At 44.7% G+C, this 27,676-nt stretch overlaps 1 protein-coding gene across 2 annotated transcripts in view; it reads right to left on the bottom strand.

Moving 5' to 3' along the window:
* The window catches only part of RXFP2 (relaxin family peptide receptor 2), a 1,449,053-nt gene that overhangs the window by 628,888 nt on the left and 792,489 nt on the right, over positions 1 to 27,676 (bottom strand). The window contains exon 4 of one of the 2 annotated variants that reach the window (XM_078657149.1): positions 26,212 to 26,317. In XM_078657149.1, the coding sequence (XP_078513275.1) occupies positions 26,212 to 26,317 (106 nt within the window). Of the gene's footprint in view, positions 1 to 26,211; positions 26,318 to 27,676 lie in introns of those variants that run through there. The other variant, XM_078657148.1, reaches the window with a different exon arrangement.

Here is a 27,676-nt window from a genome sequence, read left to right as displayed (position 1 = left end):
ATCATGGTGGTATGAGGCACCCTAGGCACATAGAGGCAGATTTGGATAGAGGGAGATAAACATCCCGTTCCTGCAAAAGTGAAAAGTTGTTGTGGCCTGATGCTCTGCTGAGTCATCTTTGGAGGAAAAGAGATAATGGTGATTGCCACCATTACACAATTACATTTCGAAGGCAGGTATAACACTGCGTAATTAGTGAAAACCAGAATGTGGGGAGCTCTGGGGAGGTATATCTGCAGAAGAACTATTGACGTGGATTGTGTGAAGATTTTTTTTGATGTGGCTGAAATTTGGTGAGGTAAATGGAGAAGAAAAAACCACAGGAAAGAGGGACCCAAAGTTTCTATATCACTGCAGAACTCCAAAATAATTAAAACAAAGTATTTGAGGTGAGGCAAAACCCTAGGTTTTTCAGATCTTGAGTATAACACTGTTGAGACGGTTGGGGGAGGAAAACAATTCTATGCCATTGTATTGAAATTACAATAGAAGTAATTTAAAGAGACGCAAAAATTAATATGAAATCTGCCTGCCCGGTTCTAGCTGATTGTATTCTATTTTTTCATCATTGTAGACCGGATATAATTTGGTGCAGCAATAAGTGAAGCTGATATATATAGTCACTATTTAGTGCATGAAAATGATAGATAAAACAAAGTTATAGCATGCTCTTGCCCTCTCACAGGTTTGCTGTGAGTCAGACTTTGACTCTATTCCAGAGGTTTGGTCCTCCTGGGGTGTTGTGAACCTAAGATAGAGTTGCAGACTAGCTGAAAAACTGAAGATGTGGCGGCGCTCCAAATAAAAACTCAACTTCGGGAGTCAGACTTTCTCGCTCATCTGATTTAATATTATTATATTGTTTCTATTAGCACGTCTCCATCTACTTATTGATATTCTGTTATATTGATATTGCTATTCGAAACCCTCACTCAAATCAATTAAGAAAAGAGTTCATTCTGATGAAGAACAGAAGAAAATGTCAGGTGGTGTCATGAATACTGTTTCCAACAATAAAAAAAATGGCAAGAAAATATAAACAATTATAAAAAAGTAAAACTAAACTCTACCCGTCTACGGCACATTCTTTTAATAAAAGTTGAGAAGGTTTGCATTCATCTGGTGATAAATCAAAGCAGAACTCCCTAACTCCTTCACTAAAGGAGTGTTTTTTGACTCAAAAGGACAAATCGGGAGTAAAAAGAGATCCGATTTTCAACAGAAGAAACCTGCCACATCCACAGGAATTAGAGGAACTTTGATTTCAATTGATAAAAATTAAAGAGTTAAATCCTCTTTTTTTCCATCAGAACAACACGAAGTAGTGCTCTTAGAGAGACCTGTAGATCTTTTTCTGCAGACATATTTCTTGAGTGGAGATTCACCTAACCAACAATTCAAATTAAAGGCTAGCATTAATTTCACAAATTCAAAAAGTGATTGAGAGGTCATGGAATTCTCTGACTTGTATTGTTAACGAGTGGATGGGTTGATTCCGACCCACCTTAGTATACAGATGGGTCTGAATTACGAGTTTGAAGGTATTTAATGCATATGATAATTATCATATGCGTTAAATAACTCTACCTTTGTAGGTATTTACCCTAACTTGTAGATTTGGATGCGTTAAACACCAAAATCTGCATGCGATTCCCCACAAACTCGTAATAGGTGCTACTGATCACACCCATTAAACAACATACCCGGTGTTATCATTATTTATCAGGTGCCCAAAATAGCATCTACTCTCGTATTTAGGACCTCTATTTGAGGTATTTAACACATCCAATAGTTATCAGATGTAGAAAATATCTTTTAACTCTTAAATCCGACCCGTGAGTAAACAGAGGTTTACGCACAGGTAGGAATATAATGAGCCACTCATTATCAGGCCCTAACAGTTGGTTTGACAATACTCTATTAATGCACAGGGTGAACCAGCTTTCAATTCCTAATCACCCTTGTAATATTACAATTCTTAAAGCTCAAAAATCAGTCTGTTTTAAAAGTCTGATTAATGTCATAACACAACCACGTGGAGTAGTGTGGCTCACTGGTTAGAGGCAGCAGGCCTGAGAGCAGAAGTCAGCCCGGGACCAGGGTTCAATTCCTGACGCGGCAGGGTCGTGGACCTTGGTCAGCGGACTTGATAATTCTCGCTTCGGTGCTTACTCTAATCAGGGGTTCCACTCGGCAACTCTGGGCATTAGCTTGCCTAATCTCCACAACGGCCCCACCAATTCCGGGGATGCCTGGCTCCACCTTGGGGACTCCCAGCAAGGGACCATCCCACAGGGAAAGCCAGGACGGGTTCCCCAGAGTTATACAGCGCCGGGACGCCCCGTTGCTGGGGCAGCTGTGCGCTTTACAAGTATATTACATTTACATTTACATTACATTTACATTCCGTTTGCTAAAAATTCCAGAATATTCATGCTGAAACCACTGAACAAAACTACCAAACACCAGGATTTTTAAAGGATAATTGTGCAGTTATATATTGGGATATTCTTCAGCAGAGTAGGTGTGTTGTGGATTCCGGAGGGTTTAAGGATGATCATAAGATATCATCTTAGGAACAGTAAAAGAACAAAAGTCAAATTGTGAATGATTTATATGACCCAGAAATAAATAAACAGATGATGGTTCAATTATATACTTGGCTGCAGGAATATATTATGCAGCCAGAGGAGTGCATTTTCAAAGATGGAAAGTAGAATGTGGAATATAAATTACGCTATTAGAATGGAAAAACCTGCTCTAGTAATTATAGATTTAACTTTATAGTTATGGCTGCTATACTCCAGAATAAAAAAATACAAATATTTCCAACCTCTGCCTGAGATGTGAAAATGACTTGGTAGGCACACAGGGCCAGATGTATGTACCTTTTTTTGGCTTGCGAATTGGCCCATTTGCGAACGGAAAAAAGGTTTTTCAAATGTATCAAACCCAAATTGCGATCCGGTAACCTGTTACCGAATCGCAATTTGGGTTTGCGATTTGGTATTAGGAAGGGGCGTGTTTAGGGAATTCCTTCCTAATACCGAATCGCATCAGTATGTAGGAATGTTTCGTGACTGTGAATGCGGTCGTAAAACATTTGAATTTTACCACCTACGTCAAGTAGGTGGTAACCCATTCACAAAGGGGAAGTTGTCCCCAAGGAACCCCTTCACCTTTGTGAATGTTTGTTAAATAATTTTTTTTAATCAGGCAGTGGTCCCATGGACCACTGCCTGCCCTTAATAAATGAATAGCCTAACGGCTAGGGCGGTCGACCTCGGACCTGGGAACCAGGTTCGAGTTACCGCAATGGCACTGAACATCCTGTGATTCTGGGCAAATCACTTAATCTCCCGTGCCTAACAACAAAATGAATGTGTCCTCATGTAATGGAATTGGTGCTATGTAAAGTGCTCTGATACCCGATTTGGGTCAAGTTTGCGGTATATAAAACTTTGTAAAATAAAAAATAAAATGCAACCCGTTTTCCTTTAAGGAAAACGAACTGCATTAAAAAAAATTGCATTATTTAAAGGCAATCACGGACATGGTGGTTTGCTGACTCCAGCAGGCCACCATCCCTGTGATTTTAGTGATTCCTAGGGAGTCGCAAATTGCGACCTACCTCATTAATATTCATGAGGTAGATCATTTGCGCCCCCCTTGGAATCGCAGAAAGTGTTCAAAACACTTTCATGCATTCCATTTTGTGATTTCTTAATTGTGAATCACAAAGATTTGGAAATGCAGTCAACGATTGAGAGCAACTGCATGCAATCTAAAGAGGGTTCTGGAAAACGACCAAAGATTTCATTAACCAAATTACAACTACATACCAAGAATGAAAGTTTTAGATTTTTGGAACTCCCAAAAATCCCATTGCACTTTACTTATCAAACAAACGCAAACTTTAAAGTTGCTTATCTTGTGAACCACTGACGGAGGACATATTTTACCCATGATGACAGGTGGCCACAATGCCAGGGGCATGGGTTACGTAAACAAAGATAGTTACAAATCGCAACTGTTGAACTCTCTTCAACTATGCAACAGATTTGCATGTGATTTACGATGCTGAACTCCGTAAATCATCACTTAGACACCTCTGACAAACTCCAGGACATGGGATGAGGCTGAAGCAATCTTCGAGCTCTTGTGGAGGCATTCAGGGCATCACTAGCAGAATAAGGGACAAAAAGAGCTCTATCTATCTATCTATCTATCTATCTATCTATCTATCTATCTATCTATCTATCTATCTATCTATCTATCTATCTATCTATCTATCTATCTATCTATCTATCTATCTATCTATCTATCTATCTATCTATCTATCTATCTATCTATCTATCGATCTATCTATCACCCTCACTCTATCTATCAATCGCCCTCTATCTATCTATCTATCTATCTATCTATCTATCTATCTATCTATCTATCTATCTATCTATCTATCTATCTATCTATCTATCTATCTATCTATCTATCTATCTATCTATCTTGGGGGAAACCTCCAATCAGACCATGCATGCATACTGCATGATTGGAGCTTTCCAGACTCACGGAGGAAGGTCAACAGGAATACAGGTGGAGTTACAAGCAATCAAGCCAGGTGGGCAGGGGGGAAACAAAAAGGGAGAAAGGGAGGAATCTGACACTGTCCCCGTCGGATAATGTAACCAGCCACAATAAACCATAGAGGAAGTAAGTGAATGTTCCACTGCAGGCTCCCCAGTTAACAAAAAACCTGTGCAGCCTCACACTATGCCCTCCACTATCGCATACATCATAGACAAAGACAAAAGCCAAAATAGATTTTGTGATGAACTCAATGAAAAACACAAGCTCCATACTCTTTGTCCACCACTCACACAATGTACTCACACCTTTCACAGATTGACTCAAAATACCCTGATTATAAGACACCAACAGAACTTTTTAAACATGAAAGAGCTGTAGTCATCTGCATCTTAAAAAGACTGGTAAAAAAACCTGTTTCTTCACTATAATCCATCCTTTCACTACTGCCAGTCCCACAAAACCCGGGTAGAGAGAGCAGTAGCCACTTCCTCACAGAGGGGTGCACTTTTGGTGGCCCCTGGACCTCAGAGTCATGCTTTTAGGTCTCAACCGTTAAAATTCAGACCCTCTTGAGGGTGCGTAGAATTCCTGTGCTCTCTGAGGGGAAATGTTAAAACCTACATGGAGTGTACAGTGACTTGCCAGGAGAATACATATAGGGCTGTATGTACAATCTCCAAAGCCACGCAGGGGACAATTCCGTCCCAACAATCTTTTCGTTAAATGCAATTATATTCATCATTTATGGGTTGATTTCCACAAAAGAACCTGGCTCAGCACAGGAACTTACCTCACATTTATTAATAAAACATTTTTAGGTATGGAAGCAGAACATCAGCAATGATTATCTGAAAATAAGTGGTTGCCACAAGGCTCATCTTCAGAACATATAATTCGCACACACACTTAAAAATAGATGGATGAGTTTTAGCAATGTTAGCAATATCCCAACTGCCTTTATTTAAAAGACTATCATAAATAAGTAATAAGTAGAGCAACATTCATGAACTGATTTAAAAGACTCAATTGATGCTCTCTAGTGATTAATTGTGTTCCTACAAAATGGTAGAACATTGAGTTCTCGAGCTATGAAGTAACTTAGCCAGAAAAACTGACATAATAAGTGCAGGAAAACACCATTTTTGAGTGGTCAACCTCATTTATTGATAATTCTGTTGCTGTTTTTTGACTCCGGACACTGGGAAACTGCAGTTTAGTGCCCTGTGTATTCACTCTGGCCCCTAAAAGCATGTTGAATTGGTTCACTCCTAATTGACATATTTAACCTACCTATAAGTCCCTAGAATATGGTACAAAATGTACTCAGGGCATGTAAGTGACTGCAGCACATATTGTGCAACCACTAAAGTGACAGTGCAAAACATGACTGCAGGCCTGCCATCAGTAACTTGGCGGAGCAGGTTTAAACTGCAAATTGGACCTGTCAAAATAGCATCTTCTGACAGGCCTAAACCCACCTTTTAAATATTAATAAGTCACCCCTAAGTAGGCTTTAAAGTCACATTAGGAAGGGTGCATGATATTAAAAAGTAGGACATCTAAAAGTTTAATGTTAAATGATTAAACATGTCCTTACAGGGACAACACCCTGAAAGCTATTTTCAGTGCAGCAGGTGTTAGCTGTTCCATAGGAATGTATTGGGATACTTTCTTAAAGTTAGCAACTTCATCATCTCCTAGGAACCAGATAAAAAAGGTAATTTTTGAATATTGTTTAGATATTTATGACAAATCCAATTCATTGCTAAAGTTGTATTTGTCAAAACATTTTTACAGGTACTTTAAAAAAGTTTAAACACAACAGAGCTGCTCCCAGTGTAAAGGTTCTAAGTGCAATTGTTTTTCAGTTAGTGAGTGCAGGCATCTCACAAAATGTGAAGGACTGGTCTTACACACCACCTGGTGTCATGCTTCATCATTGACCAGTCCTCGCCCTCTAAAAACTTGGTTTGGTAGAGGGCGGGCATACACCTGACGACAGGGATGCACTTCTACACTAAGTGGGGGCCCCAAAAATAAAGAGTGAGTTAAAAATCCATTACAGATGTCACATTAACTTTAATATTGCTGGCATCTGCATGGTATTCTAAAAACGTGGTTGGTGTGTTGGGGATATAATTGTCCCCCCACCGATGTCAAAGGGTCCACATGTTTCTGCCTGATGGCCCAGTTGGGTCTGTGGCATCCATCAGGACCTAGGTGTAAGTAATTAAGGGCTCCACTCTCACCAAACTATGGTAGGAGGAAATCCACTGTCCTAAGGCCAGGTAGAACAAGATCAGTAAAGATTCTTAGGCTGACAGATCTAAAACCCTAGTGCCAGTCTATGGTGACCACCTTCCCATGGTTGGCACTTTGTGATTTTTTTGGCACTATCCTGTTTTTTAAACTTTAAATTTCCTACCTACAGTCCCTTTATTCATTTTTGTCCTTTTGGTATCATTTAGTTAATTCTCGATTTTTATCAATTGTAGTGGGTGTTTTATTGTGTTCTGTTTTCAACGTTTTAACTGTTTTGGTACTGAATGTAGTTAAGCCTGTCTGTTCTGTCCCACAGCTACAAGCGATTAAGCTCTGATTTAAATGACTGAAACCTTTACTGGACCTAGCAAGAATTATGCCATTATTACTTGTGATGAACTACCGTAAGTAAAACATCTAAAAAAGGCATTAAGCACCAGGGTAAGGGGTATCAGGCCATTAAATGACTCATAGAGGGTGGCCGACATGCCCCCTACCCAAATATTTTTTTTTATAGAAAGCAGAAAGGTGAAATCAGTCACCGCTCATTTCATATTCACTACTCCAGCTGGGAAGTGTCCATAATGTCCTGCAATGCCTTTGTTTTTTAAGATTGTGTAAGCTTTTGGTGCCCCTAGGTAGGGCAGGGCACCACCAAGCTTTTTTTCAAAATGTTGTGAGGGGGATGCAGAGAGTGCAGTAATAACTCACTGTCTGTTAACTATGGCACCTGGGATCCCATCTCCTAGGTCTGCCTGATGTTTTTAAAGAGGAGTGGGGGCAGGCGTCCCTCCTCCTGAGCCAATACATGGCCTCTGGGATCCCATCACCAAATAAAAATTGCTCTGGGTATCCAGAGTGGGTCCGTTGCTCCGATCCCACTCTGGATATCCACAGCAATTAAGGGCATTGGGGCTCCAGGAGAGAAGCCATAGCCCCTGTGGGCTCCTCCAGCTCCCCTGCCTGCACCCATCCCACATGCAGCAGGAGCTGGCTGCAATTAATTTCCCCCTCCCCCCAATGGGATCAGCTTGTCTTACTGCTACCACATCGAGGGAGAAAAGCTACGTTTAATGCCCGGAGAGTGAGGGCAGGGAGATGAATTTCTGTTCCTTACCTGGGATCTCCCCAGCAGGGAACAACTCAGTGTACCGAGAGATGGGGTCCCTGGGACACTGCTGTCATTAGTTCAGTTCAATTCAAACGCATTTATGTTTACAACAATTAATACATGCATGCATACATATTACACTTCCTGGCCATACTCCACCCTACCCTCTTCCCAACCTCTGCTACCCAAAGATTACTACCATGACCACTCAGCACAGTCAACTTAGTTTCAGTATGTCTCCATATGGTACCTCTGCCAGTCAGCCCATTACACATGACTTCAAGCCCGACATTTTGAGATCACCATTTTCTAGTCCATAATCACTTTTTCTAACTTTGTGAGAGCACATGCAAAGTCTAAAAATGCCACGTTTGTCAAAAGTGCAAGTGCTTAGTCCGATGAGAAATATTGTATTTTATAAAAAGCAGTTTAAAAATCACATAATGAATCCTATAAAAATGTAAACAGTTAAATATAAGATGAACATTAACATTTTGAAAACCTAGACCACACAATAAAATTATTGTCAACATTCAAAAGTGCATTAAACATCTCATGCTTTAAATAGCGCACATTCAGAGCAACTTGAAATTTTAAGAGTGATAAGCATAACTGGGCATTGGGCTGGGCGTCTATTTATGGGAATGCTTTAGTTCTCCCATGATCCTAACATATAAATTGCAGAGGGTTTGGTTTTTAGGTACCCTAAGACAGACAACCACCGGGTGGGCGCAAAGCTATGTTCCCTGCCTGGGAGAGTACAAGCAGGGAGTTGGGCTTCTGTTCCCTGTCTGGGCTCCCTTAGCAAGGAACAACTCAGTGTTCTGAGGAATGGGGTCCCTAAGAACACTGCTGCCATTCGACCATGCTGGATGGTATCCCCAGAGCTACATTATGGCTCAGTGAGCAGGACCTCTGCGGCCCCCTCTCCAAACAAACATCTCCCCAGGATCCCAGATACTATGATACCTCCACATATACTAGAAGATACAATATAAGGGGGTTTAATTATCAAGGGGCAGATCTAGTGGCTTAGTCAGGGTGTCACCAAATTAATAAAAGCAGACATATATTATAACAGACCAATACAACACCATTAAAACTGGTAGCTATGGTACCACCTTACAATGTAATAACTTTCTGTTAACCCGGTTATAATCAATAATACATACTAATAACCTTCAATCAGACGTGTAAGTATTCAATATCAATGTTGCCATTGTCAATAAAGTACAATTTCAATAAAACATGAGCATGCATATTTTTCTACTTTAAACATGTTGTATTCTCAACCTAGAAACTCCTCTCTCCCCCTGAATCTAAACAGGGGGGGGATTACACCAACCCAAAGCTTCTGAGAGAAAGCCCAAGTTCAAGTTGAAACTGTGTTAAATTTCTCCAAAAGTCAACAATTGTACCCCCTAGGAGACACGGTGATAATAGTAAAACTTTAGTAGGGCTTCTGTGGGGACTGCCACACTCCTGGCGGCTCCGGAAACATTTAGGAACTTGTTGGACATGCCCTTGCACTCTCTGGGACACCAGAATATGCTAATTCTAAAATGCCCTCCTAAGGGCTTATGAGGTGGTCTGAACCCTGAGAGACCGAATATCTTGGTGTTTTTTGACCGCCTGTGGGCTATTTTAGACTCTTTGTGTGTCTTTTTTTTCTGATGGCCTACTCTTACCACCATAAGGGGGTCTCCTGAGGGCTCCTTGGCCAGCCACATGGCTCTAGGAGTCAGAGGGTGTCCCCTCTGTTCCTCTATATGATCTTTTTCAGGTGTCCTGTAATGGCTACCACAACATGGACTCCGTGTTGCGGCCCGCCAATCAGGATCTGCCCATCTACTTTGAATAGGCTAATCAGAGTATATCTGGACAAAAACGGTCCTGATATCTTTAACTTTTTACCAGTGTCACCCCCTCCATCCCATCAGAAGCACATTGTTAACCATTTGTTTCTTACAAATGCCTGAATGGTTTTATTTAGACCAAATAGCAAAAGCATGCTTTCTGAGTAAAGTTCAAACTTTTGGACAAATTTGGTTTAATTTCGTTCAGCTGTTTTTCTGTATCAGAAATAAACCCCTCTATAGGAATTAATGTGGGAAATAACACTTTTGAGACCACCTTCTTTCTTGGCCCCCGCCTGATGGATTGGCACAAATCTTTCCATTAAGAAGCCAAGTGAATAAACTTTGTTTTATGAAATTATCTTGGAGAGCATTAACTATAATTTCGATGGCAAAATGAACTCACTCATTGTATTAATTTCCAAACATAGGGCCCGATGTATGACCATTCACTTTAGTGAGTCGCAAATTGCGCCGAATTGTGACTCGCAATTTGCGACTCGCTAAAGTGAATGTACAACAATGTCTCAGACACTGTTTGCGATTCCCAATTCAAATTGTATGCCTCATCAATATTCATGAGACAAGCGCAATTTCCGACTCCATTGGGAATGGCTAGCACTCACAGGGATGGTGGCCTGCTGGGGTCAGCAGACCACCATGTCTATGACTGCAATTTAAATAAAGCAGATTTATTTTTAATGCAGCCCATTTTCCTCTAAGGAAAACGGGATGCATTTAAAAAAGAAAAATGAAACTTTTCAGTTTGATTTTTTAAGGGCATGCAGCGGTCCCTGGGGCCACTGCCTGCCCTTAAAAAATATTTTCGCACACACTCACAAAGGGGAGGGGGTCCCCTGGGGACTCCTTCGCGTTTGTGAGTGTTTTCCAACCTACTTGAAGTCGGTGGTAAACTGCGAGTGTTTTGCGAAGGCAGATGCGGTCTCAAAACAATAGTACATGGTTTGGTGACTCGCTATTAGGAAGAGATGCCCCTTCCTAATAGCGAGAGTAGCAAACGTTATTTTGCGAATCAGTGACTCGCAAAATAGCATTTGTACATGTCTGCACCCTTTTTTGCCGTCACAAACGGGCCGATCTCCCATTTGTGACCGCTAAAAAGAGTCATACTTCTGGCCGAAAATGCTTTAAGTTTTACAGCAAAATGAAGCTCAGTTTTGCCAGACTTCTGTCATAAATACAGAGTAGTAGTGCTCTAGTTGTTCAGTAGAACACCGTTGGAAGCTGAGGTAGAACACCAGGTAGTTAACTGCCAGTCTGCTGGAGGTGTTGAAAGTACATGTTTCAGTCTGCATGTCAGAACGTTTTAATGAAATGGAGGAGGAAGATATTTAAGAACTCATTCAATACGCAGAGCAATGCATCTTTTTGTAAGCACATACAATGTCGATTTTGTAGATTCGTTTTCTCAATTGTTTGTGACAGAAAAAAACCCAATAAAAGGGTTGGTTACTGAGGCACGGTATTATGGGGCACCCATCTAAAATCAGAATGAAACTATTTTATGCGAAGGATGCTACTGTTCAAATTGTTGCTATGTACACATTTCTGTTTTGAATGTAAATATGCTCCCTGCTGAGAGATAATGAGATCTGGAGAATTGATTTCCATTAGTCCATAAACCATAATAGAAAATATTAATGTGACTAAATGTGAATTCTTATTGTGTCACAGACAGTTTGCAGGGAAAGTTATAGTTATGTAAAGTTACTCCTACATCAGTTATTTTGGCAACTGTATTTCTTAAAATTCTAGTGTGGCTGTGTGAAGTAGCTAAGTTTCAGTCTGGGCAATACACAAGAAATTCAATTTTTTTCGAGGTTGTCTGGACATGTGAGGGTGCCTTTGGCCTGTGGGGCTGTGCTAGACATATGACGGAGGCAGACGCTGTCTCTGTGGGTGAGAGGAGCGCCTGGGAAAGGGCTCCCATTCTCACTAGTTTGAGCAACTCTTTTAACATTACTTTTTAACTTAAAACTTGTACTTTGCACTGGATTTTATTTAAGGACGCCTCTATTAGTTTTTTAAATAACACAAACGCACCGCCTTACCTGCACTGAGTCCCCGGTCCACCGCCGACTTTTCGGTTTATGTGAAGGGACTGATACGTGCTGGAGGAAGTGATTACAACTTCCGGTCTTGGCTCCAATCAGCTGCTCTGCAGCTGATCACTTTTCCTCCTTAAAAGTAGATGCCTCGTGCGACGTGCAGCGGACGTGTGTAGGGGCGCACCGGCGGATCGCCAAAGGCAAGCCCGCCTGCGCGCGTCCGTGCCAGTTCGTCGCCAGACGCCGGACACGCTGCCCTTTTCATCAAAGCCGTGCCGACCTACACTAAAAAGGAGATGTTAGCCTTCAGGAAAGGAGTGAGCAACTGCAGACAGTCTTGCGGGGTCACTATTGAGGGATCTTTCTGCTGTTGGAGCTGTGGCTTTAGCGCCACCCCTGCGCTGACATCACGTGGTCACCACCCACGGTCTAAGAAGACCATAAAGATTTTTAACCTCAACAGTCGATCTTTAGCCAAATATCATGCTGACATTTATGACCTATTGGAGGACACCTCCCCTGATGTCCTCTTTCTTACAGAGACGTGGCACTCGGATGATATGACTGCGGAACCTAGCCTGGCGCTTCCTGTAGGGTATAGCATTCTCACTCTCAACAGGGTGACCAGAGGAGGGGGCATCGCGGTCATTTATAAATCGGTCTACCCCTGCATTTTCACTAGGCACACTATACCCGGATGTGAATGCGCCCTCTTCAAGGTCACATTCAGCCCAAATTACACCATGTCAGGGCTTCTGATCTATAGGCTCCCTGGGCCATCCACAGATTTTAAGGTAGCACTCGTAGAGGCGGTCAGAGCACTAGCAGTTAACACCGCCAACTTCACAGTCATTAGGGATTTGTACATTCATCTAGACAAATTAGATGACCCTGGCGTGGAAAATTTCAGATATGGCAGCCTGCCAATTAATACAACTGGTGTCAAACCCTACCCACATAGCTGGCCACTTGCTGGATGCAACGTTCTATGCCAACTAAATCAGTAACAGTGACAACCCGGCAAAGAGCGTATTCTCAATACTTTCTGTCGTGACCAGATAGGATGGGCACTAGGACCCACAGGGACACGGACTCGGGGGGACAGACACCGGACACCACATCCGGTCAAGGGGGCAAGGGGCAGAACATCGGGAGCAAGGGCGAGGAAGGACGCATCCATATGAGCCTGTACATACGAGATAATAAAGGTACCTGAAACTGACTGCCGAGTGTCCTGTCATCTGTGGGGGGACCCTGCAGGATACTACAACTGGCGACGAAGGAGCGAGAAAGCCACGCGTGTCGGATCGATCGACCACGTCGTGATCAAGCCAGGAGCCCACCCTGGATTTGTGCCACACACGAAGATGAAAAAACGAAGGGATTGCGAACTAGAAGACAGCAGCGACGCGGGAGCCCACCCCGATCGCTGCGGCGACGACATTGCCTGCACCGGGTAAGCGCCAGAGAAAGAAGCGCGAAGCAATACAAATTGGCGCGAGCTCTCGCGAGAGTCTCGGCGGCCATTTGCAAATCAGGCAGAAGCAACGAATCAGAGTGCAGGGAAGAAGAGCGGCCATTTTGGAGTCAGGCGAAGCGCTGATTCGTCGCGAAGTCTCGCGAGACTCTCTGCGGCCATCTTGAAGTCAGGCGAGGGAGCCAATAAGAACACAGGAAACACCGGCGGCCATTTTGAAGTCAGGCAAAAACGAAAAAGATCGAAAAAGGGCCAGAAAGAGCCCCAAAAGGACAGTAAAAGGTGGCAAATGCCAAAATAAAGAGCAAAGAGAAGCTCCCATAAGAAAAGAAGCAAAGAAAAAGCCTGAAAGAGCCACAAAAAAAAAAGTCATAAGTGCCAAAAAGAGCATTACAAGAAACAACAGAAGAACTGTAAACAAAAAAAAAACAAAAAAAATATGGCAGAACCACGACCAAGCGCCCAATATCGCAGACCACTACCATTTAATCTGTCTGAACCACAAGTAGGAATAAGATGGGAGCGGTGGATAGCTAGGTTCGAGAGATACATGGAGGCTACTGACGTAGTAGAAGAAAAGAAGCTAGGACTATTCCTAAACCTCGTGGGTGACGATGTGGACGAACTGCTAGTGACATTACCGGCGAGCGAGATTTCAACATACAAAAAGCTCATCAAGTGCCTGACTAGCAAATTTGACCCTCAAAGGAACATAGACTTTGAAAGATACACTTTCACCATAGCTTTCCAACACGATGATGAATCTTTGGATGATTTTGCGACACGACTCAGAAAATTGGTGACGCATTGCGAGTTTGACACGTATGACAACGAGCAAGCAATTCGCCTGCGGATAATTGAAGGATGTCGTGACACCGAATTCCGCACATGAATATTAAAAGAACCAACATCGCTAGAAAACATCCTGTCGCTAGCAAGAGCAGAAGCAAGAGCAAAAATACAATCAAAGCAGATGGAACGGAGGATCGAACAAGCACACCGCATGACAGATAACAGTCACACCAACAACTGGAAAAAAGGGCAACACGAACACGCAACGAAGAAACAACAAGAGCCATTGTGCTACCGATGTGGTTTGGCATTTCCTCACAAGGGTCCCTGCCCAGCATTTGGCCAAATGTGCAAAAAATGCAACAGGAGCAATCACTTTGCCAGTGTGTGTCAAGGAACACAGTTCAGAAATGACAGAGGAAGACCAGGCAGGCAGCGGATGACGACAAGCCGGCACGTCCGACACATCGAAACAGCAAACAGGAGCTCGTCAATAGAATCAGGAGAAGAAGAAGAAGAAGAAGAAAAAGTGGAGCGACTGTATCTCATGTCAACCAAGGAAGACACGACAGAAGAAAGCATTCGTCTGGTGGACAAGAAGAACATCAAAAAGACGGAGTCAGTGACGATAGACGTCGGACCCCATAAGGCACAGTTTGTGCTTGACAGTGGCGCCACATGCAACATCATGTGTGCGTCAGAATATGAAAGAATGGAAGTAAAACCGCCACTGAGACCATCAAGGGTTGAAGTATTCACTTGGGGCTCAAGGAAACCAGTGACAAATCTTGGGAAATTCACTGAAGACATAACATATCAAAACCAAACACTAAGAGAAGAAATTCACGTGCTGAAAGGAGACATTCCAGCGCCATGCCTACTGAGCAATGTAACAGCACAAATAATGGGCCTGATAGCCATGACATACAACGTGTCGGAAAAGGGAAGCATCCTGAAAGAATATCCTAAGTTACTGAAAGGACTAAGGAAGTTAAAAGGGCGACAAATCACGCTGCATATCGATGATACAAAGAAGCCAGTAGCTCAGCATCACCGGCGGGTACCAATACACCTGCAACCTCAAGTAGAGGAAGAAATAGAAGCACTCCTGAAACAAGACATCATAGAGCCAGCAGAAGGGCCAACGCCTTGGGTGTCACCAATAGTGGCCGTGCCAAAGAAAAACACATCGAAAATCAGGATCTGTGTCGACATGAGGATACCGAACATGGCAATTGAAAGAGAAAGACACCCTGGACCACACCTTGACGACATGATCAGCTGCCTGACAGGAGCGAGACGATTCTCGAAGTTGGACTTGTGTAAAGGATACCACCAGCTGGAGCTGGATCCGCAGTCGAGATACATCACAACCTTCTCGACACATCTAGGCCTATTCCGATACAAGCGTCTGAGTTTTGGGATATCGTCAGCAGCAGAAATCTTTCAGGAAACGATCAGACAAGTCATAAGGCCAGTGAAAAATAGTCTCAACTACAGCGATGATATCCTAGTGTATGGCAAGACAGACGAAGAGCACGACAAGGCGCTGCGAGAGGTGTGTGCCCAACTGGAACAGGCTGGCCTCACACTAAACGAGGACAAATGTGAACTAGGGCGAGATGAACTTGTGTTTTTTAGACACATCTTTTCAAAAAAAGGAATGAGGCCAGATCGCAGTAAGGTAGATACTCTGAGAAAAGCAAAACCACCCAGTGATGTAGCAGAAGTACGGTCCTTTCTTGGACTTGCCAGTTACTGTGCAAGATACATCAAGGACTTCGCAACAGTGAGCGCACCACTGCGAGAGCTGACGAAACAAGGACAGGCATTTGCATGGACAAAGGAGTGCAGCACGGCGTTCGAAGAAATCAGAGAGGCAGTAACAGCGGTGGATCATCTAGCATATTTCAACCCACTGCTGTGTACAGAACTGACGGTAGACGCAAGCCCAGTAGGATTAGGGGCAATACTGGCGCAACACAAACCAGGGAAAGATTCTCCGAGATGCATAGTCGCCTATGGAAGCAAGAGCTTATCCGACATCGAGAAAGCCTACTCTCAACCAGAGAAAGAAAGTCTGGCTGTTATGTGGGCATGCGAACACTACCACATGTTCATTTACGGAAAGCCTTTCACGATTGTGACGGATCACCAAGCACTAGTAACAATCTACGGCAACCCAAACGCCAAGATACCACCAAGAATAGAGAGGTGGGGAATACGGCTAATGGATTACAACTTCAAAATAATACACAAGCCTGGAAAGGAACACAACCCAGCTGACTACATGTCCAGACATCCATTGCCACACAACGCAGATACGACAACAATGGCAGAAGAATACTTAAACTTCATCCTGAAGCACAACACACCAGCCTCCATTGCAATGTCAGAATTGGAACAAGAAACAAGGAGAGACCACACCATGGAAGCCATCAAGAAGGTGACCAGACAACAAAGGTGGAGACATATAAACAACAACAGCATTCTGGAGGAAGGGGTGTCAAAAGATGAACTGCTTGCCTTCAAAAAGGTCAATGAAGAACTGTCAGAAACCGAGACTGGCATTCTGATGAGAGGAACAAGGGTAGTGATACCACGCACACTGAGAAAACAAACAGTTGAACTCGCACACGAATCACACCGAGGGATTGTGGCAACAAAGAAGATGCTGAGAGAAAAAGTGTGGTTTCCAGGACTAGACAGCATGGTTGAAGCGATCGTCACCCGCTGTCACATCTGCCAAGTGATGGGACCACCACAGAAACCAGAACCATTGCAAATGTCAGAGCTACCAAAGGCGGTGTGGACTGAATTAGCGGCAGACTTCTATGGACCGCTAGAGACCGGAAATTATCTACTCGTGATTATTGATGAATTCTCCCGGTTCCCAATAGTAAGGCAAGTAGCATCAACATCAGCAACCGCAACTCTCCCTGTGATGGATGACGTGTTCGCTGCATGGGGCTCTCCACAAACACTGAAGACTGACAATGGCCCACCATTCTCAGGGGAAGAATTCCGGAAATTCATGGAATACCTCGGAATAAGACACAGGAAGATAACGCCTCTGTGGCCACAAGCAAATGGAATGGCAGAGCGATTCATGGGGACGATCAAGAAGGCAGTTCAGAGAGCAAAGTTGACGCACATATCAATAGGACAGGCCCTGTGTCAAGTACTGAGGGACTACAGGAACAGTCCCCACAGTTCCACAGGACGGTGCCCAGCCGAACTGGTCCTAGGGCGCTCAAGCAAGACCAGGCTGCCCCAAATAGAAGCAGTGCCAAGTGCAGACAGAAGGGACATAGCAATCAAAGACGGAGAAGCAAAGGCAAAAATGAAGGCCTATGTGGATCAGAAGAGGCATGCTGCACAACCGAACATAAGAGAAGGTGACACGGTGGTAGTACGACAACGGCAACAGAGGAAATCAGACAGCCCATTCTCGAAAGACCCGCTAACAGTGACCGAAGTAAAAGGGCCAATGATAACCGCAGCGGCAGGTCAATACCACATCACGAGAAACAGTTCACATTTCAGAAATTTGAAAGGAGAAGAAGAAGAACCACTGACGACAATCACAACAACGACAACGGAAGAAGAGAACAACTCGGACGGCGAAAACAACAGAAGACCGAGAAGATTGTGCAAGAGACCACAGAGACTAATTGAGGAGATATGATGGGATCAACTCTCTAGAAATGTGTGTCTCTCTCTCTCTCTCTCTCTCTCTCTCTCTCACTCTCTCTCTCTCTCTCTCTATCTATCAGTATCAGAAATGTTTGTTTGCAACAAAGGGGGAGATGTCGTGACCAGATAGGATGGGCACTAGGACCCACAGGGACACGGACTCGGGGGGACAGACACCGGACACCACATCCGGTCAAGGGGGCAAGGGGCAGAACATCGGGAGCAAGGGCGAGGAAGGACGCATCCATATGAGCCTGTACATACGAGATAATAAAGGTACCTGAAACTGACTGCCGAGTGTCCTGTCATCTGTGGGGGGACCCTGCAGGATACTACAACTGGCGACGAAGGAGCGAGAAAGCCACGCGTGTCGGATCGATCGACCACGTCGTGATCAAGCCAGGAGCCCACCCTGGATTTGTGCCACACACGAAGACGAAAAAACGAAGGGATTGCGAAGTAGAAGACAGCAGCGACGCGGGAGCCCACCCCGATCGCTGCGGCGATGACATTGCCTGCACCGGGTAAGCACCAGAGAAAGAAGCGCGAAGCAATACAAATTGGCGAGAGTCTCGGCGGCCATTTGCAAATCAGGCAGAAGCAACGAATCAGAGTGCAGGGAAGAAGAGCGGCCATTTTGGAGTCAGGCGAAGCGCTGATTCGACGCGAAGTCTCGCGAGACTCTCTGCGGCCATCTTGAAGTCAGGCGAGGGAGCCAATAAGAACACAGGAAACACCGGCGGCCATTTTGAAGTCAGGCAAAAACGAAAAAGATCGAAAAAGGGCCAGAAAGAGCCCCAAAAGGACAGTAAAAGGTGGCAAATGCCAAAATAAAGAGCAAAGAGAAGTTCCCATAAGAAAAGAAGCAAAGAAAAGGCCTGAAAGAGCCACAAAAAAAAAAGTCATAAGTGCCAAAAAGAGCATTACAAGAAACAACAGAAGAACTGTATACAAAAACAAAAACAAAAAAAATGGCAGAACCACGGCCAAGCGCCCAATATCGCAGACCACTACCATTTAATCTGTCTGAACCACAAGTAGGAATAAGATGGGAGCGGTGGATAGCTAGGTTCGAGAGATACATGGAGGCTACTGACGTAGTAGAAGAAAAGAAGCTAGGACTATTCCTAAACCTCGTGGGTGACGATGTGGACGAACTGCTAGTGACATTACCGGCGAGCGAGATTTCAACATACAAAAAGCTCATCAAGTGCCTGACTAGCAAATTTGACCCTCAAAGGAACATAGACTTTGAAAGATACACTTTCACCATAGCTTTCCAACACGATGATGAATCTTTGGATGATTTTGCGACACGACTCAGAAAATTGGTGACGCTTTGCGAGTTTGACACGTATGACAACGAGCAAGCAATTCGCCTGCGGATAATTGAAGGATGTCGTGACACCGAATTCCGCACACGAATATTAAAAGAACCAACATCGCTAGAAAACATCCTGTCGCTAGCAAGAGCAGAAGCAAGAGCAAAAATACAATCAAAGCAGATGGAACGGAGGATCGAACAAGCACACCGCATGACAGATAACAGTCGCACCAACAACTGGAAAAAAGGGCAACACGAACACGCACGAAGAAACAACAAGAGCCATTGTGCTACCGATGTGGTTTGGCATTTCCTCACAAGGGTCCCTGCCCAGCATTTGGCCAAATGTGCAAAAAATGCAACAGGAGCAATCACTTTGCCAGTGTGTGTCAAGGAACACAGTTCAGAAATGACAGAGGAAGACCAGGCAGGCAGCGGATGACGACAAGCCGGCACGTCCGACACATCGAAACAGCAAACAGGAGCTCGTCAATAGAATCAGGAGAAGAAGAAGAAGAAGAAGAAAAAGTGGAGCGACTGTATCTCATGTCAACCAAGGAAGACACGACAGAAGAAAGCATTCGTCTGGTGGACAAGAAGAACATCAAAAAGACGGAGTCAGTGACGATAGACGTCGGACCCCATAAGGCACAGTTTGTGCTTGACAGTGGCGCCACATGCAACATCATGTGTGCGTCAGAATATGAAAGAATGAAAGTAAAACCGCCACTGAGACCATCAAGGGTTGAAGTATTCACTTGGGGCTCAAGGAAACCAGTGACAAATCTTGGGAAATTCACTGAAGACATAACATATCAAAACCAAACACTAAGAGAAGAAATTCACGTGCTGAAAGGAGACATTCCAGCGCCATGCCTACTGAGCAATGTAACAGCACAAATAATGGGCCTGATAGCCATGACATACAACGTGTCGGAAAAGGGAAGCATCCTGAAAGAATATCCTAAGTTACTGAAAGGACTAAGGAAGTTAAAAGGGCGACAAATCACGCTGCATATCGATGATACAAAGAAGCCAGTAGCTCAGCATCACCGGCGGGTACCAATACACCTGCAACCTCAAGTAGAGGAAGAAATAGAAGCACTCCTGAAACAAGACATCATAGAGCCAGCAGAAGGGCCAACGCCTTGGGTGTCACCAATAGTGGCCGTGCCAAAGAAAACCACATCGAAAATCAGGATCTGTGTCGACATGAGGATACCGAACATGGCAATTGAAAGAGAAAGACACCCTGGACCACACCTTGACGACATGATCAGCTGCCTGACAGGAGCGAGACGATTCTCGAAGTTGGACTTGTGTAAAGGATACCACCAGCTGGAGCTGGATCCGCAGTCGAGATACATCACAACCTTCTCGACACATCTAGGCCTATTCCGATACAAGCGTCTGAGTTTTGGGATATCGTCAGCAGCAGAAATCTTTCAGGAAACGATCAGACAAGTCATAAGGCCAGTGAAAAATAGTCTCAACTACAGCGATGATATCCTAGTGTATGGCAAGACAGACGAAGAGCACGACAAGGCGCTGCGAGAGGTGTGTGCCCAACTGGAACAGGCTGGCCTCACACTAAACGAGGACAAATGTGAACTAGGGCGCGATGAACTTCTGTTTTTTGGACACATCTTTTCAAAAAAAGGAATGAGGCCAGATCGCAGTAAGGTAGATACTCTGAGAAAAGCAAAACCACCCAGTGATGTAGCAGAAGTACGGTCCTTTCTTGGACTTGCCAGTTACTGTGCAAGATACATCAAGGACTTCGCAACAGTGAGCGCACCACTGCGAGAGCTGACGAAACAAGGACAGGCATTTGCATGGACAAAGGAGTGCAGCACGGCGTTCGAAGAAATCAGAGAGGCAGTAACAGCGGTGGATCATCTAGCATATTTCAACCCACTGCTGTGTACAGAACTGACGGTAGACGCAAGCCCAGTAGGATTAGGGGCAATACTGGCGCAACACAAACCAGGGAAAGATTCTCCAAGATGCATAGTCGCCTATGGAAGCAAGAGCTTATCCGACATCGAGAAAGCCTACTCTCAACCAGAGAAAGAAAGTCTGGCTGTTATGTGGGCATGCGAACACTACCACATGTTCATTTACGGAAAGCCTTTCACGATTGTGACGGATCACCAAGCACTAGTAACAATCTACGGCAACCCAAACGCCAAGATACCACCAAGAATAGAGAGGTGGGGAATACGGCTAATGGATTACAACTTCAAAATAATACACAAGCCTGGAAAGGAACACAACCCAGCTGACTACATGTCCAGACATCCATTGCCACACAACGCAGATACGACAACAATGGCAGAAGAATACTTAAACTTCATCCTGAAGCACAACACACCAGCTTCCATTGCAATGTCAGAATTGGAACAAGAAACAAGGAGAGACCACACCATGGAAGCCATCAAGAAGGTGACCAGACAACAAAGGTGGAGACATATAAACAACAACAGCATTCTGGAGGAAGGGGTGTCAAAAGATGAACTGCTTGCCTTCAAAAAGGTCAATGAAGAACTGTCAGAAACCGAGACTGGCATTCTGATGAGAGGAACAAGGGTAGTGATACCACGCACACTGAGAAAACAAACAGTTGAACTCGCACACGAATCACACCGAGGGATTGTGGCAACAAAGAAGATGCTGAGAGAAAAAGTGTGGTTTCCAGGACTAGACAGCATGGTTGAAGCGATCGTCACCCGCTGTCACATCTGCCAAGTGATGGGACCACCACAGAAACCAGAACCATTGCAAATGTCAGAGCTACCAAAGGCGGTGTGGACTGAATTAGCGGCAGACTTCTATGGACCGCTAGAGACCGGAAATTATCTACTCGTGGTTATTGATGAATTCTCCCGGTTCCCAATAGTAAGGCAAGTAGCATCAACATCAGCAACCGCAACTCTCCCTGTGATGGATGACGTGTTCGCTGCATGGGGCTCTCCACAAACACTGAAGACTGACAATGGCCCACCATTCTCAGGGGAAGAATTCCGGAAATTCATGGAATACCTCGGAATAAGACACAGGAAGATAACGCCTCTGTGGCCACAAGCAAATGGAATGGCAGAGCGATTCATGGGGACAATAAAGAAGGCAGTTCAGAGAGCAAAGTTGACGCACATATCAATAGGACAGGCCCTGTGTCAAGTACTGAGGGACTACAGGAACAGTCCCCACAGTTCCACAGGACGGTGCCCAGCCGAACTGGTCCTAGGGCGCTCAAGCAAGACCAGGCTGCCCCAAATAGAAGCAGTGCCAAGTGCAGACAGAAGGGACATAGCAATCAAAGACGGAGAAGCAAAGGCAAAAATGAAGGCCTATGTGGATCAGAAGAGGCATGCTGCACAACCGAACATAAGAGAAGGTGACACGGTGGTAGTACGACAACGGCAACAGAGGAAATCAGACAGCCCATTCTCGAAAGACCCGCTAACAGTGACCGAAGTAAAAGGGCCAATGATAACCGCAGCGGCAGGTCAATACCACATCACGAGAAACAGTTCACATTTCAGAAATTTGAAAGGAGAAGAAGAAGAACCACTGACGACAATCACAACAACGACAACGGAAGAAGAGAACAACTCGGACGGCGAAAACAACAGAAGACCGAGAAGATTGTGCAAGAGACCACAGAGACTAATTGAGGAGATATGATGGGATCAACTCTCTAGTAATGTGTCTCTCTCTCTCTCTCTCTCTCTCTCTCTCTCTCTCACTCTCTCTCTCTCTCTCTCTATCTATCAGTATCAGAAATGTTTGTTTGCAACAAAGGGGGAGATGTCGTGACCAGATAGGATGGGCACTAGGACCCACAGGGACACGGACTCGGGGGGACAGACACCGGACACCACATCCGGTCAAGGGGGCAAGGGGCAGAACATCGGGAGCAAGGGCGAGGAAGGACGCATCCATATGAGCCTGTACATACGAGATAATAAAGGTACCTGAAACTGGCTGCCGAGTGTCCTGTCATCTGTGGGGGGACCATGCAGGATACTACACTTTCCAGCCTTAAATCACAGCAGATTAACGCAGTATAGAAAATACAGTCTAATGAGCAATGCGAGGATCTTGCCTCCTTCTTTATTAGGAAGGTAGATAACATCGATAGGTCCTTTCCTGCTACAGCTATCACCCCTCTAGCTGTAGGGTGTGATCAAACTGCTAATACCTTGGAGCCTTTTTGCACCCTTTTCCGCAGACCAACTGCAAGCACTATGCAGGAAAATTAAATCTGGCTCACCTTCTGATTCCCTTAAACCAGAGCAATTTAGAAAGGTGCTTCCTACGATTATGCCTTCCTTGAAGCAGGTAATGAATATGTCGCTTTCACTGCTATCGTGACCAAGGCGTGGAAACATGCCAAGGTGCTACCTTTACTTAAAAAAACACTGTTGGACCCGGCCAAGCCTGAAAACTATTGCCCCATTTCCCTACTCTCCTGGGCAGCCAAGATTACAGAGGCATACGTCAACTAACTCCTTTCAGACTTCCTGGCCAAGAACAACATGCTGGACTCCTCCCAGAATGGTTTTTGACCTGGAGTCTGCTCTCTTGGCTGTGACAGAACACCTTTGGTCTGCTTTGGATGCTGGGCAAACGTCAGCACTGATCCTTTTGGATCTCAGTGCCGCGTTTGACATAGTGTCCCATGCCATTCTGTTACAATGCCTGGAGGAGGCGGGGATTGTCGGCTTGGCTTTGAAGTGGCTTACCTCGTTTCTCAGTGAGAGGTCATTTGTGGTTACTGCTCTACCTTTTGTCTCAGGCACCCACCCCATTAAACAAGGTGTCTCACAAGGTTCCTCCCTCAGTCCCCTTTTATTCAACCTCTATGTCCAACCGCTGGCCGCGGTGGCTAGAAACAGGGGACTGACCATGGTCTCCTTCATCGACGACACTCAGCTGGTGGTGGCACTCTCAAGCAACACCAAGAGGGACGCCCTGAAATTTCGGGGTGATCTGACGGTGGTCCCTTAGTGGATGACCGGCAACTGCCTCCAGCTGAACACCAGTAAATCAGAGGTGCCGTTGGTGGGAAAAGACCATGGTTTGTGGAGCGAACTTAGGTGACCAGAAAGCCTGGGTAGTGCTCCCCCTCCCAAGCAGGCTGTCAAAAACCTGGGGGTATGGTTGGACTCATCCCTCAGCTACCAAGTCCAAACCAAAAAGGTAGCAGGGACTTGCTTTGGGCTTTTACGGGGGCTTAGACCCCTACCGGGTTATTTTGACCCCCCGACGCGCCAGACCATCATTCAGGCAGCTATAATGTCCAGATTGGATTATGCCTGCTCTCTCTATTTAGGGGCAAATAAGGCCGAATCAAAGGGCTCAGAACGTAGCAGCCAGATCCCTGATTGATCTGCGCAGGTCCTGCCCGCTGTCAGTAGCCATCCACCGGCTACATTGGTGCCGGTGGCCTGGAGAATTGAATTTAAGGCCCTTTGCATCACTTTTAAAGCCCTGAAACTCATCACCCCCAGTATTCTGACCAACCTAGTTACTCCCTATGTTCCCACACGCCAGCTCCGTTCACTTGGCCAGCATCTGGTGAGGGTTCCAAGGTCCCGGAAAGTGCAGGCAGGAAGCCATTCCTTCCGTAGCAGGGCAGCCCTCCTCTGGAATTCACTGCCCACTCACATTCGAAGCCACACCAATTACTTGGCTTTCAGGAAGGCCATAAAAAACACAGCTTTTTCTCATCGTGTAGCCATTGCCTTCCCTCCGTGTTAGTTGCTATTATGCGCTGCGATCTAATTCTCATAAATTGCTGCGCACCCCACGCTTTGCGAAATCACCCGTGAGCGGTAGAGCGTCACGGTCAGAACTGCTTCTCTGAAGAACGCTCTACCAGGTTACCTTCGGCAGGCAGTTTCAGAAACATGTTTCAGAAAGGCCTTGAAGACTTGGCTCTTTAGGGCAGATTAATATTGGGCTGTTAAAGCCTGCTACCCTCTCTGATGCAATTTCACTGGATGTCTCAGCGCCGGGACACCCCTGTTTGGAGAAGCTGTCGCGCTCTATAAGCTTCAGTATTATTATTATTATTATTAATATTATTATTTGCTTTGCTGGCAGCGCCGGTACACCCCTTTGCTGGGGCAGCTGTCGCGCTATACAAATTGCAGTAACATAACATAACATAACATAACATGCGACCACACCTGTCATATGATGTCAGTATTTGGACAAGCAAATTTGAGTGCTATCACGTACATGTGTGCATGAGCATCTGAAGCTGGATTTGAGATAAGATAGTAGAAACTGGGCATGCAATTCCATGCCTGGGCTATGTCTGGATAAGGGAGCTGAACATGGGCATACAAGGCTATGCTCGGATAAATAAGGCTGCACCTGCATTTGCTTATCTATATTTGGCGTTTGGGGTTACCCGTAGGCATCTGCAGGTCTGTCTAGGCACCAAGGGCTGTACCTGGCATATGGAGTCACCATGCTTGGGCACAGTCAACTGTGCTTGGGAAGAGGGGGATGCACTTGGGCATATGAGGGTGTACTCAAGGATGTGATGATGTATATCACACAAAATGCCTGTATCTATTTAGATGAAGGTGTACTTGGGGAACTTATATGCAGCTCCATTTACCCAGGTATAGGCCCTATATTCCAGTTATGCTACAGCAACATCGTGCTATAAGATCAGGATCTACTTGGCATAAGTTTAGTGTTCCTGTGTCCTATGAAGGCTTGCCCCCTGGCATATTAAATCTGGATTTCGGCAGGTTGCTAGTTTATACACGGTTGATAACCAAAATATACCTTTAAATAGTTTAGTACGACATTTTGCAAGTTTACTCATCTTACATGTACTGCATTTTTTTGAAACTCTATTACATCTTGTAATGCCATCAAGATAAAAGTCATCTGACTTCAGTTCCAGTGATGGCTTTGAGGGTCAAAGTACAAGTGATATATTTTCCTCTATCCATGACATAGCATTGATGTCAGTGTATAAAATGTGTATTTGTATTCACAAGTGTACTCACAGCAGAGTTACATTACTGGAGACCTGTGGTATGGACATCAAACCAATATCCACGCATTCGAGTTCAGTTTCTTTACAGTCACATTTCTCAGGATACAGGAAGAGACCTAGAAGAAAAAAAACACAATTTTCACACACAATGCTACATGCAAATGTGTTTCTATTTATCATGCAAACAGACCTGAGAGCATTTGAACTTTAGACCAACAATTGTGGGGATATATTTAATAAACAAATATATGGGGAATTATACAAAGTACATAACAAATATGATTAACAGGGCATTAATAGCATTTAGATAAAAGGGCGAGTTCGGGTAATGTTTTATTGTGAGGAGCGAAAATCTTTAAACACAAATGGATCTATTTAAGTGATAGAGAAATGTAAATGTATGTGTACTCCCCTCGTATTTACTAGTTTGGTTGATCAATAGCTATAGTTAAGTTGTACCCTACTGTTAATTGGTTTTGTCAGATGCCTCAGACGCTCTGTATAATAATGCAAGTGTGCTATGTGTGAGTTTAATTGGTCTGCATGGTAATTGGTCTGTATGCATACTGTATATTCTCCCAAGACATCAAGCTGCATTGGCTGCCGTTAGTCAAGAGGATTACATTTAAATCCGTCTGCATTGCATACATGTCACTGCGTGACAAAGGTCCGGCGATCACTAGGTCATTGCTCTCCTTCTACAAACCGGGGAGATCGCTGCGATCCTCCAATGCCTTCTTGGCTAAAATCCCTCGGATTAAGAGTGTAAAACCGGGAGGGCTATCCTTTTCATTCAATGCTTCTAAGGTGTGTAACACCCTTCCTCTTGCCAGTGACGGTCCATGCAGATAAGTGTGGCGAGGCGGGGGTGGGGTCAGAGGGATGAAAGTGACAAACGACTCGGTGATGCAGCGGGCGCAAGATAAGTGGTTTTATTTATTTATTTCACATTTCATTGCCCGTCGTTTGTCACTTTCACCGCCCCTGCCCAGCCCCACTGCCCTTACCTAAACGGACCGCCACTGCCGCACTCTCTGCAAGCGCTTGAAAAGGCGCTCCCCTATCCATAAGGGACTAAAGACCTGGCTGTTTCACGCTGCATTTCAGTAATCCCCTTCTTTTTAGCTACACTGGCAGCGCTGGGAGGCCTATGGGTAACCATGCACTGTATAAGTTTATTTAGAAAAGAATAAAATGGACATCATAGCTGGTTTTCAACTAACATTCGTAATATAGTCGTTTAATCAAGTCTAGGGTAGAACATCCGTCCTAGATAAGGAAGAAAGTGCTCTTGCTATATATCTTCGAATTTACAACTTTCAAGCTTAAATTCTGCTCATGGGGGGGGGGCCAGCAGCATGCTGAGCTAGACGTGTAGCCCGGGAGCTCCCGGCCGGCTAATGCAAGATCCGACGATAAATATGGGATGTAACCACTCCAACACACATGTCAAGGTGTAGCTGAGGCCCCCGAGA

The sequence above is a fragment of the Lissotriton helveticus genome, chromosome 8 (assembly GCF_964261635.1).
Source record: "Lissotriton helveticus chromosome 8, aLisHel1.1, whole genome shotgun sequence".
In the NCBI taxonomy this organism is placed as follows: Eukaryota; Metazoa; Chordata; class Amphibia; order Caudata; family Salamandridae; genus Lissotriton; species Lissotriton helveticus.
Note: the sequence above shows the minus strand (reverse complement) of the source record. Positions and strands in the feature narration are given on the sequence as shown.